General features: G+C 33.1%; 1 protein-coding gene across 15 annotated transcripts in view; it reads right to left on the bottom strand.

The window, feature by feature from the left end:
• The window catches only part of MYCBP2 (MYC binding protein 2), a 244,475-nt gene that overhangs the window by 125,386 nt on the left and 98,220 nt on the right, over positions 1 to 20,869 (bottom strand). For 14 of the 15 annotated variants that reach the window (XM_074329400.2, XM_074329402.2, XM_074329405.2 and 11 more), the window contains 9 exons: positions 17,512 to 17,684; positions 16,336 to 16,461; positions 16,119 to 16,246; positions 11,494 to 11,585; positions 9,342 to 9,476; positions 7,543 to 7,626; positions 6,237 to 6,333; positions 3,619 to 3,811; positions 2,855 to 3,129 (listed from right to left, as the gene is read on the bottom strand). In XM_074329400.2, the coding sequence (XP_074185501.2) occupies positions 2,855 to 3,129; positions 3,619 to 3,811; positions 6,237 to 6,333; positions 7,543 to 7,626; positions 9,342 to 9,476; positions 11,494 to 11,585; positions 16,119 to 16,246; positions 16,336 to 16,461; positions 17,512 to 17,684 (1,303 nt within the window). The remainder of the gene's footprint in view (positions 1 to 2,854; positions 3,130 to 3,618; positions 3,812 to 6,236; positions 6,334 to 7,542; positions 7,627 to 9,341; positions 9,477 to 11,493; positions 11,586 to 16,118; positions 16,247 to 16,335; positions 16,462 to 17,511; positions 17,685 to 20,869) is intronic. The other variant, XM_074329401.2, reaches the window with a different exon arrangement.

Below are 20,869 nucleotides of genomic sequence, written 5' to 3'. Positions count from 1 at the left end.
ATACAACCAAATCAGACTGGGCAAATTGAGAGAGTGGGAGAGTAATTAAGTTGTGTACTAGTCTAGGCAATAATCTTGACTCAGGATATTGCATGGTAAAATCTGGTCCCTGCTATAGGGCAGGGATGAACCTGGAGTACATTATGGTAGTAAGACAGTCATAGAAAGATAAATACTGCATGATTCTACATATGTGAGGTATCTAAAAGAGTTAAACTCACAGAAGCAGAGCTGGTGAAGAGAAAATAGGGAACTGGTTGGTGTTCAATATAGGTATAATGTTTGCTATAAAAGATAATAAGTGGTAGACATCTGCTATATAACGTCATGCCTTTAGTTAATAATACTGTATTGTGTACTCAAATATGTTATGATGGTAGAGCTCATGTTAAGTGTTCTTACCACAATAAAATATTTTTTAAATGCCAAGAAGAATAAATTCAATATGTAAATAGCTAAAAATAAATAAATAAAAACAAAGTTGTACCCAGATGTCATTACTGGAACACCTTCCACGAGGCTACGATGCCCTGGTGATGACAGTGAATTTTTTTACTGCAGAAAGTAGGGAGTGTGGCTAGAACTTCCAGTACAATGTTGAGTGCAAGTGGTGAGAACAGATACCTCGTGTGCTCTTCCCAAATTTAGGAGAGCAGTAAATATTTCACATAGGCCTTAAGTTTCCTTAAATCCTAGTTTGCTGAATTTTCATCACTGAATAAGTGCCAATTTTGTCAAATACTATTTTTGTTCTGCACTTGGGAATCTGAGTATGTGAAGTGTCTAAGTTATATGTGGATTTTCCATTGTGTGGGTGATCAGTACATCTAAGCCCACATTGGTCAAGGGTCAACTGTATCTATTGAGAGGATCATACAATTTCCCTTCTTATTCAGTTCATATGGCGAATGACACGTATTTTTGAATGTTAAAGTACCCTTGGCATTTCTAAAATAAACTCCACTTGGTATGATACTTTTTTTTCTATATTGCTGGATTTGATTTGACAAATACTAGCAAGAATGTCTGCATCTATGTTTATGGGTAATATTGGTTTATAATAATTTTTTCTTTTAATATCCTTTTCAGGTTTTAGTATCAAGATAAAGCTAACTTGGTAAAGTTGGAAAATGTTGCCTCCTATATTTTCTGAGTTTGAAAAAGATTGATATTAATTCTCTCTTACATATTTAATAGAATTATCCAATGACAATATCTGCAAGTGGTTTGCTTTGTGGCAAACATTTTGATAATAAATTCAATTATTTAAAGGATATAAAGCAATTCAAATTTTTCTATTTCTTGTACAAGTTTTGATTAAGTTGTATTTTTAAAGAAATTTGTCTACTTTACCCAAAGTTATAATTTATTGGTATAAACTCATTCATACTATTCCCTTATTATCATTTTAATGTCTGGTGGATCTATACTGATATATCCTATTTCTACACTTTTTAAGTTTTATTTTCACTTTGTTAATTTTCTCTATTTTCTATTTCACTGACTTCTGTTCTTACTTTTTTTTTAATCTCTAATATCCTTTTTTTAAAATTAATTAATTTTTTAAAAATTTATTGGGGTGACAATTGTTAGTAAAATTACATAGATTTCAGGTGTACAATTCTGTATTACATCATCTATAAATCCCATCGTGTGTTCACCAACCAGAGTCAGTTCTCCTTCCATCACCATATATTTGATCCCCCTTACCCTCATCTCCCACCCCCCACGCCCCTTACCCTCTGAGTCTGTTCTTACTTTTATTATTTCCTTTCTTTATTTCTGTTTCTGTTACTTTCTTTTTTCATTGGGTTTGATTTGCTCTTCTTTCTGGCTCCTTAATATAGAAACTCAGATAATTGATTTTAAACCTTTGCTAGTATAAGCATTTAAAAGTATACTTCTCCTCTCTAAGTAATGCTTTAGCTACTTCTCACAAATTTTTATATATTACATTTTTATCTTTCAGTGTGAAATACTTTCTATTTCCTTGGATTGCTTCTTGATTCACTGGTTACTTAGAAGTATTGTCCATTTTCCAAATATTTTGTGTTTCCTTGATATATTTTGCTTTTCATTTCTAATTTAATTCTACTGTGTTCTGAAAACACTTTTAAGATTTTAATCTTATGAAATTTACTAAGACTTAATTTTATGGCCTAGCATATGATCTAAGATCTATCTTTGTGAATATTTTATGTATACTTGGAAAGAATACTGCATATTCTGTTTTATAAATTCCAATTAGGCCACGGTGGTTGATAGTGTTCAAATCTCTGTATGCCTACTGATTTTCTTGTCTAGTTGTTCTATTAATTATTGAAAGAGAAGCACTGAAGTCTCCAACTATCAATGTGAATTCATCTCTCTCTCCCTTTAGTTCTGTAAGTATTTTGCCTCAGCTATTTTGAAACTGTGATTTGGGGCATACACAGTTATGAGGGTTGTGGTTTCCACCTGAAGGAATGAATGATGTTAGCATGCAAGTTCTGTCCCAGCTCTCTCTCCTGACTGCTCTTCAGAAACGGGGTGTGGGGCTGCCCTTCTAGTGCTGTCCTTGCTCATATACTCACTCACTATTGTTTCTTCCCTCTCTTACACACACACACTCACTCATAGGTTCAAAGAGTGAATCAGCAGCTGCACATTGTGCCTGCCCATTTTATAACTGAAAAATGATCAAGCAAACAGAAAATTTTTTTTGAACTTTGATTATTAAGTCACATATACCAACACTGATTTCCTGATTTATTTTTTATAAAAGTTAGAAAGATTAAGGCAACTGTAATTTATTTTCTTGAAGAGTATTAAGTAATATATCATTTTCAACTAACATTTTACAAACTTTAATTACCTGATCCAAACAATTCAGCAGATCACACAGGCAAGCCCACTGTAAGGCAGGAGTTGGGTAGAAAGAATGAAAACAGGCCGTAAAGGTATTATGACACTCCTGAAGAACAGCTTCTAGGAGACTCAAAGGTTGACTGAGATATCCTTGAGGATCATTATCCAACTTCACCATGCAGTGGTCAACTCCTTCTGATAAAATTTTTCTTAACAAAGTTCTAGTTTTTCCAATGCATTCTGCTAATTTGCTAGTTTCTTCTACAATTGCTTTTCCTGTAGCTTTGAGGGAACAAAGCAGGTTAAATAGAATAATAAATATATATGAAAACATTCAATATAATTCAAGTGATTTCCTATGTAGCTAAAAATCACAAGTACTCATAACTTAGAAAAGAAACAATTTAGAGATTAAGTGTGGTCCAAAATTATTTCTTTTTAAAATCTAAATAAAAAAAGAAACAAAACACTGGTTTCAGCATGTAAGTCCCAGTCAGTTGTTCAAAATATTTCCATTTGACAGACTCTATTTAAAATAATACTTTATTAGAGTGTTAATTAGAGCCTAACATGACTTTTTTCTTATTAGTGTAACATGTATTTTATTCCGGATAAGTCAACACATAAGCATCACAGCAAGCTGACCTTCTCCCCTTGTTTAAGAAGCAGGTTAAATAAAGCTGGGGATCTTCAACTCTTGGTTATCCCTATGTAAACCTTCTCAATTCTCAAATATTTTCTCCCAAAAGTCATTCAAAAAATGCATCATACCTGACACTGGGTAAATTTCACAGGTATAGACACGTAGTAACCTCAGACAACAGGTACCCACAAAGCGCAGTCTCTCCAAATCAAGAAGTGTAGCTGTGAACTGGAATCCTTTTAGTCCTCTAAGTTCTTCAACTCCTAAGACTAAGGTGGTCCAGCTCCAGTGAAGAATACTCAACAATGACTCAAAACATTCCTAATCCAGAATATGAAGAAATAGATAACAATTAATTCAAGTGATACCATAGGTTGAATCAAATGGAAAGATGACATTCCACCTCAAAACTTTATCTTGAAATTTTTCACTGAGTTTTGGTAACCCAAATAACGACATTTCATTAGTTCATTCACAAATTAGTGTTACTAGGAGCATCCTGAAGCTTGACAAAAACGGTAAAGCAGTTAGGCATCTATAAAAACAGCATTCTTCAATATTTACCTATTTAAAAATACATTTTTAAGTTTCCCTGCTACCAATCTATCTAGTTTATCATATAAGTAAGGAAAGAAAATGAAACACACTTATAAATACATGTTTACTTGAAAGGAAGGTTAAACTCTACATTCTCACAGCAGTATTGTGTAAATAAACCAAAATTATTTTAAACACTTGAATAATTTTTAATATAATAAAGTATTTTAGTATTAGGCATCAGCAGCAATAATATCAAAGCACTTATTTTATATCTACATAATAAATTTTAGAATACAAACTAAACTTTTGATAAAGAAGCTAATAGAAGATAAAAATTGACTAGAAAAATACTAAAGCATTCTTATTTGGGTTTTTAAAATATGGGTTTAGGGGGTGAACATCCCCTGTAATTCTAGTTGGTCTGCAGGTTTTACCATGCCTACATGATGATAGATACTACATGAATCTAAAAGAAAATTACTTATTCCCTCATCTCCATCAAATTCCAGTTCTCTGATGTAGCAATACCAAGAATAATAGTTTATAGCTTAAGTTTTTAAAGAAATGATTGACTAAGTTTCTGAGATAAAGACTAAAATGACCTAATGACCACAAAATCACTTAGACAAAAATATAAAAATATTATTAAGCATATAAAAAAGAGATCACTGAAAAAGACACAACAGAGAAAGATACTTATTTGGATCAAAAGATACCGAACTGATATTAATACAAAAAGGATCCAAGGTACCAAGGAGCCAAAATTCTTACAGTCTCTTATTCAAAGCACACTCTCTGTAAACTGCCATAGCTCTTTTGGAAGGCTAGTTTGACATAATATTATATCAAAATTTAAATTTACTTCAGGTAAAATAATCACATAAATACAGAAGTAATCAAAAACACATATGTATGAATATAATAGTAAAAAAGAAGAAACAAACAGTCCTTTGATAGGAATAGAGTTGAATAAATTAGAATACAGAGGGTCCTCAAATAACGTTGTTTTATTCAACATCATTTCGTTTTAACATCAACAAGATGTGTAGGAGCTTTACGCTTGTTAATATCAATCAGCCTATGTAAAACTGGTTTCATTATACGTCGTTTCGCTTAAAGGCACAGAACCTATCAACATTAAGTCAGGACTTACTGTACAACCATTCTAGGGTATACAATGCAAATTATTAGAAAAGATTGAAACAGAGCCAAATGTATAAACATGGAATAGATCCACAGTGCATACTATAAAATTTATACAAAGGAAGATGCAAAACTTTAAGTATGATCAAACATAAACAGGAAGGTTGGATAGTGTACTGTAGAGGCAGACTGATAAATATGTGGATGTTATAAAAAGTAGTCTAGAAAGATAAACATCAAATGTAAATATATAGTAATAATAGGGTGATGGGAAAAGAACTTTAATGTATTATTAGTATAGCTTTATCCCTACTCTATCCTACTCCTACTAGGGACGTAATTCTGTGGTTTAAAAAATGAATAAAAAAGAAAAAAAGCATTTCCCTTTACATTTAACCAACACAACAGGCTGCCGGCTATTAATACATTAATAAATCACATTCATATAGTGCCTCACAATTTAAAAAGAATTTTTGTATCCCTTATCTAATTAAAATTCATGACATTATGATGTACTTTATTTAGATAAGCTGCATAAGAATCCTCAACTAACAAATGAAAGAGCAAGACTTCCTGAGCAGACATACCATGATATTTCAATTACATCCTGTTGATTTTCCATTCTATATTGGTAACCCCAAGTATCATGTATCTTACGCATAGAATAGTGATGGTCAAGTAGTTCAATAAAGTCCCTAGTCAGATACGCGACTCCTCTGTTTAATTCCTCAAGCATTCAAGTAAGTAACACTTTTTGGTCAACAACACCCTTCACTTTTCCTTCTCTTTCTAACTCCTTCAGCATATGTATTCCTACATGATTTATTAGAAAATCCACCAGTTATGTTAGAAATAGCAAGGCATGTTAAAATCTGTCACAATCTCTATTTTCCCATTATTTAAAGTGCAAATTCTTTGGTCTGGGATGTCAATGTTAATACAAAAACAAATCGAGTTCATAAAGCTATGCTTTGATAACATCTTGGAATAGTGGCTGAACACTAAACATGAAAATGAAACTGAGCACTGCATAGAAAAGGTGACATTTTAAAAAATGGCTTACCACTGAGACGGTTCTTGCAAAAGATCTCTTTAAAATGTGTACAGGTTCACTGGTTTGCTGTTTGCCTTTTGAAGCACTGCCATCACTGGTTGGAAGTCTGAGGGTAGCAGACATACATAAGTTATGTTAGAAAGCCCAATAACATTTTTCTTTTCAAAATATTTTTGCAAAACATTTTGCAATAGTGAAATAATTAAATTATATATTTAAATATTTTTGTTAGGTAAAATGCCAACACGGAACTTTTTAGAAACATTTTGCAATACCAAGCAAAATTTTTAGCATGTGAGCATTTCATTTTTTAAATCCCACCTTTGTCTAAGACTGGGTAGTAGAGAATCTCTTCTCTTACTAGAGAACATATGTAGCATGTTCTCTAGTAATGCTACTATTAAATTCCATTTAAAAGTTATTCAACAAGCATACCCAGGAGTAGTCTAAGCAACTCGTTATGTTCATAATGCTATATATTACAAATACTAACTATAATAGAGAGCATAGAAACAAACAAAAATCCCTTCTTGGGAAAAGTGAAGTTTATATTAAGATTCTTAAAGCAATTACAAGAAAGGAAGATACAGGAGACAGAGAATCAATTCTAGAGGTATTTCCTTTGATTTTTACTACTTAACGTAAGAGTAACATTTTTTAATGAGGGTTTATATCTATTTGCATACTTTAAAAATTACTGCAGGAATCTCCTAGAAGTAGATGGACACACACATAAAGCATATGCTTCCATGTGACTCAATTACCATAAAGTAATTAAAATTCTTAAATAATGGTTAAAATATATTATCACATAAACAAGTTATTATTTGATATTTCAATTAAAGGTGGAAATTTTTCAGCAATGAGGGCTTTTCCAACTCATTCCATCACAAGGTAAGATGAACAAGAAACATAGGACTGCAGCAAACCAATCAGGCCTACATCTAAAATCTCAATCTAGCACCCTGATTTTGTTTCTCTAAGACAAATTTTATTAGTTTATAACATTCTGAAATTGGTAAAATATCAATAGAGCGATTAACACTGAAAGTCATTAAAATATTGTTATTGGCATAATACAGATAATCTGAATCATGAGGTAAAGTTTAAAATTAAGCTTGATGTAGAAAATGTTTAAAAATACACAAAACATTAAATGTGTTTGATAAATGTAGCCATATATATACTAGTATATTATAACTTCCTGAATGCTTCAAATAAATTATTCCTTTTTATATCATATATTTTATAGTGCTCTTAGTTCATTATAGCAAAAGAATAAACCTCATTAATTAATTATAAATATGCTAAATACCTGTATAATAATTGAGGTATCTGACCAGCATTTACATCTGTGCCATTATTTGATTTCTTTGAACTCTTAAATTGAAATACAACCCTAAAAAAGAGGGGAAAAAAATAACAATAATACCAAAACCAACATAGTTCAGGATTCACTGAAGGAAATAAGTAATTTAACAATCACGTTTTCAAATCTTATCTTAATGAACTGAGATTCACTCTTTAAGGAAAACAATACAAGTAAAAAGATATTATTCTAATTTTAGTCTAGCTCTGAATGGCTTAATCAGTAAAATGAAGGCACTGAACTTGATCAGGGACCACTGGGTGAGTAGCTGTCCTGTCCTCTCCTTGGCCCCTCTTGCTCAACTTTAATCAGAGCAATAAGATTTTAACAGAATATTTCAACTTACAGTGTAAAATCTACTCAACTAGATACACTATAATAAGCTTTAGCTTTCAAATGCTAATATATTCCAAGGTTGAATGAACTATATATGGCAATCACACAGTCCAGGCCGGAAGCAGTCTCCACAGTTCCAGCATACAGTCTTGCAGTAAATTGAAAAGGATACATACAACAGACTTAATTTTTCTACAGCATTCTACTTGAACATTCAGTAACATGGAATTCACTTCATAAATTAGTCTGTCCTTTTTTTGGTCAGCTCTGTTATGAGTTGAAAAAACTATTTGAAATATACTATTATATAACTTCTGCCCATTTCAAATCATTTCTGCTCAAGAATAATGAAAAATAAATTGAATTTCTCTTATAAACAGTGGTCCTTTCATACATGTGAATCAGAGTACAGAGTATAAAGAAGTTTAGTCTTAGAGTCAAGAGACTCCAGGACTAGATTTGGTTCTGCCAAATGTACGTAACCATATGACTCGAAGCAACTCATTTCAACTTTTGTCTCTCAATTCCTGAGTGTAAAATGGCACTGACAACTGCTACACAAAGTTGTTGAAGGCATCAAATGAGATAATATATATGAAAGTGTTTCATAAACTGAAAAGCACTCTATACATGAACTTTAAAAGTAAATTTCCCCTGACATGTTACTAAAACTATACCATTTCATATCGCTGAAGCTTTGCAATTTATAAACTGTTTTCATAAATATTATCAAATTTTATAGAATGTATTATATATATTAATATTTCTTTTTTATTGTTCCCAAATCTGAATTATCCTTGTCACTTTCCTCCATATTATTTCTAATTTAGTAATAAGCTTTTAAACAATTAACAACCAGAAATGCATACAAATACCATCTGACAAGAACAAAGAATTGCCGTCTCAGTATCTCCCTTTTCTGTCTAGACTTCACCTTGGCATGAGATTATGGATTTAATTCTTACAGTGTTTCCCCGAAAATAAGACCTAGCTGGACAATTAGCTCTAATGCGTCTTTTGGAGCAAAAATTAATACAAGACCCCGTCTTATTTTACTATAATGTAAGACAGGGTCTAACATAAGACACGGTATAATATAATGTAATGTAATATAATATAACATAACATAACATAACATAACATAACATAACATACTATAATATACCGAGTCTTATATAATATAACGTAATATAATATAATATAATATAATATAATATAATGTAATATATTAATTTTTGCTCCAAAAGACGCATTAGAGCTATTGTCCGGCTAGGTCTTATTTTCGGGGAAACATGGTAGCAATCATATTATGCTCTAGCCTTACCGAGATTTTTATCCTACTGGAAGACCTCTGAGCTTTCTCAACAATATTTCACTAATAAAGATTGTTTAAGTGTTAAGTCGCTTACCCATCATCTGTGGTAATAGAAGCTTGTCCATGAGATCCACAGTCACTGCTGGGTCCTGACACTCGAGCCCATGCTACGTACCACCATCCAGCTTGCAAGAGAACTGGTTCATCAAACATCATTGCATATTTTTCTCTGAGAGAAAATTTAGTGGGTCAAAGACAATGCCTTTGCACTTCCCTGTTACATACATTTATTTTAAAAAATCCTTTATAAACAAAACATGAAATTTATTATAAGATTCTTGTCAAACATTAAAAACACTCTATTTTAAAAAGTCTAGACAAGAATACAAATAATAAGTTACTTCTGTTACGGTAATGGCATTCATTGCATTTCTTTCCCCTCCATCCTGAATTATAAAACGTACTTAAATGTTATAAAACACTCATATTAAAATAAGACCAAAAAATTTTTAATTGTTGTTAAAAATCCATGCTAGTTTTGTTGGAAAATGAAATTTTGAATTTTAGTTTTAAAGTTCATTTATGTAACTAAAGTTTTTGGGAGGCAGCACGTGAAGAAAATGGCTCTGAGTGAGATGGCCTGGGTTGGAGGCCCAGCTTTGTGACTTGCTAGTTGCCTGACCTTGGGCAAGTTATTACATCCTCTCTGTAACTGTTTCTTCATCTGCAAAGCAGGTGAAAACAATGTCTAGCTCATAGGGTTCTGAGGATTGAGGCAATTCAGGTAAAGTGTTTGGAACTGCGTCTGTCACACAGTAACTACACACACACAAAAATTACTGAATTAGGAAAAGAGAAAAGGAATGTATATAAATAAGGCATATACAAGTTACAAAGTTCTAGGTAACAGAGGGGAAGGATGTATTGGTTGTAGCAGGGACAGAGAGAAGAATAAAAGGTATTTGAGGAAGTGGAAGAATGTCATGAATGGATTTGCAAAGTTATGAAAGTACAGAGCAGGGTCTGAAAACGGCAAGGTGTTCAGTTAGGTTAAAGCATTAAACAGACATACAAAGAGTACTAGGTAGAAAGTTAAAAAAAAATTCTGAGAAAGATTTTGGAAGTCCTTTAATGCTAGCCTTAGGATTCTGGGCTTTGTTCATAGGCAAATGAAGAAAATCTAGATGATTCTCTACACATGAAACCATACATTATATTTCTGACTCATAATCATATGCTCAAAAATAAATGCTAAATGACAATGGCATCCTAAGGCTTTGTTAAAAATTAGTCAATCAACTTTCCTGAAACTTCTCTAATCTTCATGTGTATATAACATAAAAAAAATTACTAAAAAAGTATCTCCTGATATTGGTTAATACCTAAAGTGAAGAAATAGTCAACATTTTCTTTAGGTTTACTATTTCATTCTCAAAAGTAGTTGTCTGTTAAAAGCAAACTTAATACCTTACTACCATTTTCAGTAAAAATACATTTTCACTAATGAAAAGCTTATGCATACCACACAAGGTTTTCTTAACATAGTTCTCATTGAAAAGTACAGTGTGCTATCATTATTATTATTAAGCTCAATTTCTTTTTCTCATCATCATATTTCCTGATTCAAATCACTAACTTGTCATAACACAGTCATAACTGTGTTATGACAAGTTATGAGGTAATTCTTAGGATTATACAGAGAGAACTGATAAAATCTATGTCTCTTCTTACTTAATGCACCTTCATAAATAAACATCCTAATTCCGATAACCTCCTAAGAGGTTTCAGTAAAGCTGGCCACTTCCCCAAGTGTGTTATCATCAAGCATATGCCAAAGGCATGGTGTTAGAGTATACATGTGATCTGAACTATGGCCACTATGACTATGTGACACTATACATACATAATGCTACAGGTAGTAAATCATTGAATCATATCCCTAAAACACAAGCATATTAGGTGTTTTCTAAGTGATGCATGAAAATAAAGTGGTGCAAAATATATGTATACAGTATTTCCCACTTATCTTCATTGTAGAAATAGCCAATTCATCTTGTGGAATACAAATATGAAAGATATTAGTTTTAATGCAGCATTGTTGCAAGCAACACATTACATATATAATTTATCAAGTGTCTGGTCACAGCACATTTAAAACTTCCTTTTTAAGTTATATTTATTGATTTATAATGAATTTTTCAGATTAAGTATATAGAAATTACACTGAATAACGAAGAAATCTTTACCTAGCAGCACAGTCATAAGCCAACACATCAGTCTCTGCAAGTAGATCTCCATCAGTTTCATGATCTCCTCCATCAGGACCCAACTCAAACAGCTGGGGAAAGGAGAGAAACAGATTGTGCCCAACTGTTCAGTCATTCAAGTCTACTGAATACTGTGTTCATGATTTAGTGTGTATCCATATAAGAAAAAAAAAATGAATAAGAGCACCTGCTTTTTTAACGTTAAGTAAAATATACAAACATATTTAAATCAAGAAACATATACAATGTCTTATGGTCTATATTAATGTCAGTTTTCCTTCCTTATATATTCATCTGTTTATATCAAGTGCTCCAAATAGCTTTGTACCAAACGTAAACATCGGAACAAGGTGAGAGAACTCAACTAAAGCGTTTATCTAAATGAGATAGAATCTTGCTTCAACACTTACTAGTTGTGAGATCCTAGGGTCCCCCGTTTCCATAAAAAGTAGATGGATACTAACAGTGCCTATTTCATAGTAATTGTGAGAATTAAATGAAATATTACTCGTGAAACACTTGAAAAATACCCAGCAAAAACAAAACCTACAAAAATATTAGCTATGGAGACAAAGAGGAATAACAGAAGGATACTTTAAAAAAAAAGTAACAAAAAATAGTTCAAAATAGCATGGGAGTGAACACACAATGTGATGTATATAGATGATGTATTACAGAATTGTACACTTGAAATCTATGTAACTTTACTAACAATTGTCACCCAAATAAACTTTAATTAAAAAAAAATAGTGTGGCATGGGAAAAGGAGAGATGAAGGGTGTGGGGGAAAAAAGGAGACTGTCTGGGTAAAGAAAAAAAGAGAAGATAACAAATAAAAAAAGGTTATAAAACTAAGTGAAAATAAAGGAAAAATTAGGAGGATGAGGTCTTTTTAAAAAAATGGATTAATACATATAAAAAGAAACCCTTATTTCTCTGGAGAATTATAGCGGGCAAACTATTAAAAAAAGGCAGATAGAATACTAAGAAGGAAGAGAAGGAGGCATCAAATTTTATTGGACTATTATTGTGCTATATGTCTCAATTTTTGAGACATACATGCTAATGATTTGAAATCCATCACCAGCTCAGAACTTATTCTCCAGTCACTGAATTCCCTGAGCAGCTCAATCTCACTAGCTTTAGCTTTAAAGTGACTCATCTTTCCCTCCTCCTGCCTGCCCTGTTTTGACTAATATTAGGCACTATCACTCACCTAGTCATTCAGATAAAAGATCTGGAAAAACCGTTATTTCCATCTCTCTCTGCCATCACTATATCCTATTGCTGGAACCAAAGCTTATCAATTCATCCATATTCACTATTACTAGCTGGAATAGTTCAATAACAACTAATGTCTTCCTGTCTCCATCCTCCCCTTGCTCTAACCCATATTCCACAAAGTTGAAAGTCTTTTGCTTTTAATGTTTTAAAATGAGTATGTGATGAGAATACTTTCTTAAGCTAAAGTTATTCAGTAGTTTCTCATTTCCCTTTTTGCAGCATGATATAAAGGTCCTTAATGATTTGCCCCTAAGCTGGCTCCCCTGGTTATGTTCAACAAATAATTTTGAACACATATTGTATGGCAAGCACAGTTCTAAGAATTGAGCATGCAAGGGTGAATGATGCAGACAAAAAAACAAAAAAAACAACAACAAAGGGCTATTAGGAGTAAGTTTGTGATAAGGGAGAGGACTTATAGTTTAAATAGGCTCACCAGTGAGTTAAGACCTGAAAATGAGGAGGAAGTGAACCTTCGGAACCAAGCAGGTACTGAAATGAATTGTAATCAAGACAATAGCAAGTGCAAAGGTCCTGAGGTTTGACTACGCCTGGCATGTCTGAGGAGCAAGAACAGGACAAAGTGGCTGAGTTCAAGTGAAGCAACTTGTACAACACAAGGGCAGAGTGGTGATGGCAGTTCTGATGGTGTTCTTTACAAAAGCTCTTGCAAAGCCTTTGGCTTTTATTCTAATATATGAAGTCAATGCAGGAATCTGAACAGAGGCATGGCATACTCTGGTGTATATTTCAGGAGAATTACTCTGCTGTACTGAGAATAGATTGATGGGAGCAAGTATAGAAGCAGGATACAAACTGGGAATCTACTATAATAATCCAGGTGAGAATGGCTGTGGTTTGGACCAACTTGACACTAGCGGCTATTTTTAGAAGTGGTTAGATCCTGGATTTGTTTTCAAAGTGCAGCCAACAATATTTGCTGCTAAAGTGGATGTGGGGTATGAAAGAAAGAGAAAAGTCAAGGATGACTCCAAGATTTGGGGCCTGAGCAATTGGAAGAATGAAGTTAACTCTATTCCAAGTCAGTGAACTGGGCTGTGGAAGAACAGGAGAACAGCAGTTTTAGAGAGATCATCAGAAACGTAGTTTTGAATGTGCTGTATCTGAAAGGTTTATTAGCTATCCAAGTGGAGATGCAGAGTAGATAATTGTATACGTGACTTTGAAGGTCTCTAAGTTTGAGAGTGACCAGAGAAAAAAGCTCGATTGGATGAAATCCTGTTGAATGGTTAAGAAGGATGAGGGCTGAGACTTGGCCATTGGCTAGCAATAAAGAAGTCATTGATATCCTTGACAACAGCCGTTTCAGTGGAATGTTGGGGCAAAAACCTGAGTAGAGTAGGTTCAAGAAGGAACAGAAAGAGAGAGAATAGAGACAGAAAGTACAGAAAGTTAGAACAATGCACAGAGACCAGCGAGGTGACTAGTCTAAGACAAGTAGCTTTGCCTAGGGTAGTGATGAAAGAGTCCCTTTAGGTAGAAGAAAATGACAAAGGAGGACCTGTCAAGAAAGACACCTAGGTCTCTGGCTTATGTAACAAGCATATGTGGGCGATACTATTCAAAGGAGGAATCACTGGAAGAAAGCCAGGTCCTGGGGTAAGAGCATGAACTCAGTTGTGATATAAAGACTGACAACTGGTATGCCTTTAAAACATTTACACGGAAATGGGTCAAAGAAAAAGTCTGAGCTGGAGATATAAATTTAGGCATAATGGAACACTGAAACTTTGGACTTAAAGAGAATGCCTAGGAGAAAATACAGAGCGAAGACAGAGGCCTAGAGCTCAGCCTAGAAGAATTCCAACACTGAGTGGCCAGGGCGGAAGAAAACAAACCTACAAAGGAAAGAGAGAAACAACCATAAATATGAAAACAAAACAAAACAAAACAAAAAATAAAGAAGAGGCTTACTACTAGAAATAAAACGCATATCTGAACGAGTTGAAGAAAGAAAAACAAAGACACCTGTTGAATAACTAAATACAATGATAAAATCCCTTCAAGGGAATGAGAAGAGTAAAGCAGGATTTGAGACTTAAAAAAGAAAAATAGGGCCAATATGAGAACAACATCTAAGGAAGGCCTTTATAATTCTCAATCACAACTACTGGAGATAAGGCCCATTATGATGTTCAATATTATAAAACAAAACCTCTCAGGGGCAGGAAAAAAAATTACTCTCCTGACGAGCTTAGATATTGCCAACCAGAACTGCACAAATCACTGAGTCTGCTTCTCTATCTTGACTTTGAATCAACACATCTTAAAACACCCATTTCAGAGCAAGTGCTCTGAAGTGAGCCAAAACTAAAATTACTATTTTTCGTAACTACAACATATATACATTACAGGTGTCCTTTATTATTCCATCCCTACTCTCTATATAACTCCAGGGACTTTAATTTTTTACTTTCTTCATTTCCATATTCTCTGAACTTTTATAGCACGTGTAATCTAATTATAACCAGAAATAAGCAAATATTTTTTACGTCTGTCAGTCTGGTTGAGCCTCTACGAGTAGTGTCCTCAGAAACCATAACTGTCAGGGAGATTCAACATACTAATGTAATTTTTAGATATTATTGAAAGAACTAAGAAAATACTTCCTGAACAGAGAGCATTTAGTTGAGGATATTTTATGAAGCCTGCTATTAAAATTAAGGCACCAACTATAGTTTTCCATTTTACTTTAAGAGCAAAATCAGATAATTTGAGGAGGAGAACATTCAAGCTATTAGTAAATTTTCAATGGATAAACATAACCTTCACTGAGAATAATTGTTGGCCCTTGCTGAGATGACTCGGTACAGTAAACTTACGACTTTTTATTATTTTCAACTTATCTACCAAATGGAATCCATTCCCTACATTCTATCTCTCACTCCTGGGATGATCATGTCTGTTTGCACAGTATTTGGTATTTAAAATGCTAAAATCTTTACAAGCTACATTAAAATGTCCCTCCGTCAAAACAGTGTGCCTCCTACATTTTTAGGCTATAAGCAACTAGATACATAAAAAGATACTGCTGTTCCTAGGCCACTAGGAGTTCAGCACAAAGGACTGAGATCAACTGAAAGCCTTTCTCAGTCAAAAATTATTGAAAAATCATTTTCTATTCATTTGCGCCCTTCTTATTTAACTTTTGATTTTTCAATGAGTTAGTGACAGTATTATTGCATTTATTAGATTTTAGCAATGTTCCCTCGTCCTTTTTGAAAGCAAATAAGATAATAAACTAAGTCAAAACCAACATTTTCAAACAAAATGGGCAAGAGTGTCACAGAGCTGCTTACCTTAATTTTAGCAGTATATTCTCCTCTACCTCCAAACAGACCAAGACCACCAAGTAAAATATCAGTGTCAGCACTAAAACGTATAGCTTCTACTGAATGAGCAGAGTAACCCCAGCCCCCTCCATGACCTTAAAAAAAAAAAAGGTAATTTATGTTTTAAAATATTCATATTCATTTCAGTTAGAAGACAGTTTTTCCTAAATATAAGCATACATACTTTCAAACCTGTTCACCACACTATAATCTTCTTTGGAATAAACCTTCATTACTGCTTGAGTCTCTTCCTCTGTACTGGCAACACCCATTTTTAAATCCTGCATAGTTGCCAAGGTATCAAGACAACCTAAACACAAACAAACAAGAACTCAATTCCTTGACATTAAAATTTCCCCTAATATTGATGATACGGGATGCCGTAGGGATAAATTAAACAGAGTGTCCTCAACACAAATGTATTCTGAGCTTAAAACGTTTCATGGACAAATACAACCAATAAACACTTTCCTCTGTCTGGGTATTTATCATATTTAAACATATACTATATGACAATATTTTTCACAAAACTGTGTCTCTGAAGAGTTGGAATCACTTAATCTTTGAGTCCCTATAAGGTTCTTCCTTTTATGAAACTCTCTGAATAGTTTAGTTTGATTCTTAAAGTACTATTTGAGGAAGACACAATAGCCTAAGACAACCTTAACCAATGCTAGTTCTGGATGTTTACAACGGTTACCAGATAAAATTTGTGAAAAAAAGAAGCACTAATTATAGTTATGATCTAGTAATTATGCTTAGGAATACGATTTCATAATCAGAAATTCTACATAAACATAATTGAATCTTTTAAGGATAATTTTTAAAAGCAATAAAATAAGTAGTTATGTGAATTAGTATAAAGTTTCCAGCAACATAAACTGAAAAAATGCCATATATCAAATTAATTAAACAGAAGTGAAGTTGACATGCTGTGGAAAACTTTGTCATGTAAAAAGAGAGAGAATTAATATGTATAAAATTCATAAAATATTTTACAGAATTTATTTTAAAATGACATACATAAATTAAATGTATAATTATACATTTGAATATTCAATTTACATCTCTAAACTTTATATAGTCAAGTTAAGCAAAAATGTGAGGTTTTTTTAAAGATCTACCTATTAGGAAAATTATATTCAGGGCATATATGAATCTTTCAATGTTGGTTTAAGTCTGATGTATTATTTTCTGTAGGATAAATCTCTTAGAGAGTTTAACTTATTTTGCACCTAGCATATTATTGTTTAACAAACATGACAGAATAATACATGGATCTAAATAGTCTTAAGAGAATACTTAGCACACATTAATGAAAATTAGCTAGAATTATGTAATCATCAAATAACAACACTACCTAGAATGTGCAAAGCTGCATGAGATCGGGTGGTGAGAGCCCTTGATCCTGTTGGTAATGCAAGTTCAGGACTTAGAATGCTGCATCTGGACTGCATGTCTGTCGCAGAAGGAAGTCTGGCATCAGCAACTACTGCATTGTAACACCACAGTTCTCTAGTATTTGGTCGAAACCTTTCAAGGAAGAGAGTAATTATAGCACCTGAACATATAGTTTCATTAAAAATAGAATTTCTAAAGCATAATTGATGATCCAAAGAGAATACAGCCAGCTTAAACAGGACAAAATGTAGCGTATTATTTTCCATGTCTGAACTAAACATATAAATAATTTATGTCAGTTATAAGTACAATAATTTAAACAAAACAGTAATATAGATCATAATACATTTAACAATCTCATGTATACAAAGAGATATGAAGACTGTGTATAACGAAAACTCCATTTATAAAGTTTAAAGACAAAGGACAGGTCCAAAGAAAATATGTGAAACATACACATGAATCAAAACAACAATATCCGCAATGTGTAAGAGCTCTTACAAGCCAGTAAAAGAAAATCAATCCAATACTAAAAGTGGGCAAAAGACACGGAATGCTGATCTTAGCAAGGAAGCACAAATAGAATGTATACAGACGTTCAGCCTGACAAATAAACAGTAAAGCTTCAATAAAACTATAAGGAACCCACAATGCCCTCAATGCCCTCCTGCCCTAATCTCATTCCTTTTATCTCTTTCATAACAAAATTCTCGAAAAGCTGTCTCCACTTCTTTACCTTTTTTATTCTTTGAATTTGTTTTGGAAAAGCTACATTTAAGAATATTAAGTACACACAAAAGAATAGTTAACAAAATATTTTCAAAACAAGGTATGGAAAATAAAGACACAATATGCACTAGTAAAAAGAACGTTACCATTATCTTTTAAGTATCCTCTGTCTCTCCCCCTACTCAATTCTTTTCCTTTTTTTTTTTTTTTTCAAAAGTCACAATTATCTTGAATTTTAAAAGCGATTACTCTCTGGCTTTCTTTATGATTTTTCACGTTTGTACCAAAATAGTATACTAGTTAAGTTTCATGTTTTTAATTGTATGTGAACAGGATACACACTTTATGTATTCTTCCATGCCTTGCTTTCTTCCAACAACAGAATATTTTTAAAATGCATTTATACTGTGGCACATGGCTGGAAGTTCATTCATTCTCATTTGCAAAGTATTAGCTCAAGTGAATTTATCACAACTATTTGTCCATCTTTTATTGATAGCAAAAAATATGAAAACCACTCAATTTTCCATTATAAAAAATGCTGCTGTAGATGATTTTATACAAAGCTCCTAACTCATAAGTATATGGGAAGGAAGAGAAAGTCCTCATTTTCACAGCCACTATGTCTATAGAAAACATTGGCCCAACTGAAAATTGATTCATGTAAGATGTAGCTGGCATCTCAGATTAGGTTAGAAAGGATGACCTTCTCAATCAATGGAGTTTGATGATCCAAATTCACTAAATACAAAAGCATTTAAATCTAGCAATCCCATTTCTGGGTTTATACCCAAAACAACTGAAAGCAGAATCTCAGAATATTTGCACACCCACGTTCATAGCAGTATTGCTCACAATAGATAAGAGGTGGAAGCAACCCAAGCATACATGAAGGATGAATGGATGAACAAAATGTAGTAGAAACATACAATGAAATATTATTCAGCCTTCAAAAGGAAGCAATTCCTGTCACAGGCTACAATGGGGATGAACCTTGAGGATATTACACTGAATGAAATAAGCTAGTCACAAAAAGACAAATACTGTAGTATTCCACTTATATCAGTGGAATAGAGCACCGTGCTCTAACCAACTGAGCTAACCGGCCACCCCTGAATAAATTGTTTTAAAGTAGCTGCTCTAATTAGCATTAATATTATAGTATTATTGCTTTTGAGAAGTTCGATTAATCTGTTGTTCTTTTGTAGGTGATCACTGTTATCTCTCTGGTTACTTTTAAGATTTTTCTCTTGGTCTTTAGTGTTCTATAATTTTACTACAATCTTATCTTCATTATAGATAATGAAAACATGTAATTTCTAATATCTGTGGCTTCAAATCTCTTTTTGGGTATGGAAAATTCTTAGGCATTATCTCTTCAAATATTGCTTCTTCTCTTTTTTATCTAATCTCCAATATTTCCTTCTTAGATGTCTACTAGATCTTCTCATTATATTCTTTAAATATCTTAACTTTCATATTGTTTATATTGTGATCTTTCTGTGCATTCTGAGTACTTTCTTTTCCCCTGCTCAAATCACCCAATCTACCTATGCATTTGTTTAAAAAATTATCCTTTATTTATGAGAGTTGTACTTGGTTGTTTTTAAAATATGTCTCATCATTTTGAGTCTCATTTGCTTAATTTGGAGATTACTTCTTTTATTTTTTAAACATTTCATACATAGTTAATTTACACTCTGTTTCTGACAGTTACAAGATCTGAAATTCATCTTGTTGCCTGTTCTTTGTTGAATTTCACTGACAGTGATATTCCTTATGTGTTTAGCAATCTTAGACTTTGAGCTTTTCTTTCATTTAATCTTAACTGATTAAAAATCTGTGGGTCTAAATGACAGGAATTTTCTCTAAAGTTTATTTACACTTGCCTTCTGCTGGAGATAAAGGGGTATTACCTATCTGATCCCATTTTAGCATCATTCTGAGGGCAGAAGCTTAATCTGAGAGTCCCAAGATCAGTTTCCATCTCCTTACCTTGCAGCTGGCACAGTGCTTGCTTTCCAAATTGCAGTGCTAATATCAGCATTTGCCCTCAGCAAAATCCTGTGCTGATAGTGCTGACTACTAAGTGCTCAAGGGTCACCTCAGGGAGCTTGAGACTTTTACTTTTACACTGCTTTTCTTTGAGGTGGGGGTGGGAGACAGGGGCAGAATTATATCAGTGATATCTTGGTTGAGTACCAAGCAGTGTATAAAATACAAACTTAAACACAACATAAACAACATAGTGTCCTTCAAAGTGTTTAGTTCACCTTGCCAGAAGTGGTAATCCCCATTCACTCTTCAAACCGCACAAATCTAGTTTGTAAATGTAACAGTTTAATGACATTGTTCTTCTCAAAGGTGCAAATGACTTCTAAGTGTCCAAATACAAGGGGATTTTTTTTGTCACCTACGTAGTCAAGCCCTCAACAGTGTTCACCACCACCGAGCATGCCTTCGCTCCTCCACCCACTCCTGTCCTTGCTTCTTGTCAGCACACCCTCCTGGCTTTTCCTCAGACTTCACTGTCTGCTCCTGCTAGTCTCCTAACTACTTCTTCCTCTCCCATCTAACCTCTAAATTTT

This window comes from Rhinolophus sinicus, chromosome 16 (genome assembly GCF_057876585.1).
Source record: "Rhinolophus sinicus isolate RSI-liver-muscle chromosome 16, RSI-T2T, whole genome shotgun sequence".
Lineage (NCBI taxonomy): Eukaryota > Metazoa > Chordata > Mammalia > Chiroptera > Rhinolophidae > Rhinolophus > Rhinolophus sinicus.
Note: the sequence above shows the minus strand (reverse complement) of the source record. Positions and strands in the feature narration are given on the sequence as shown.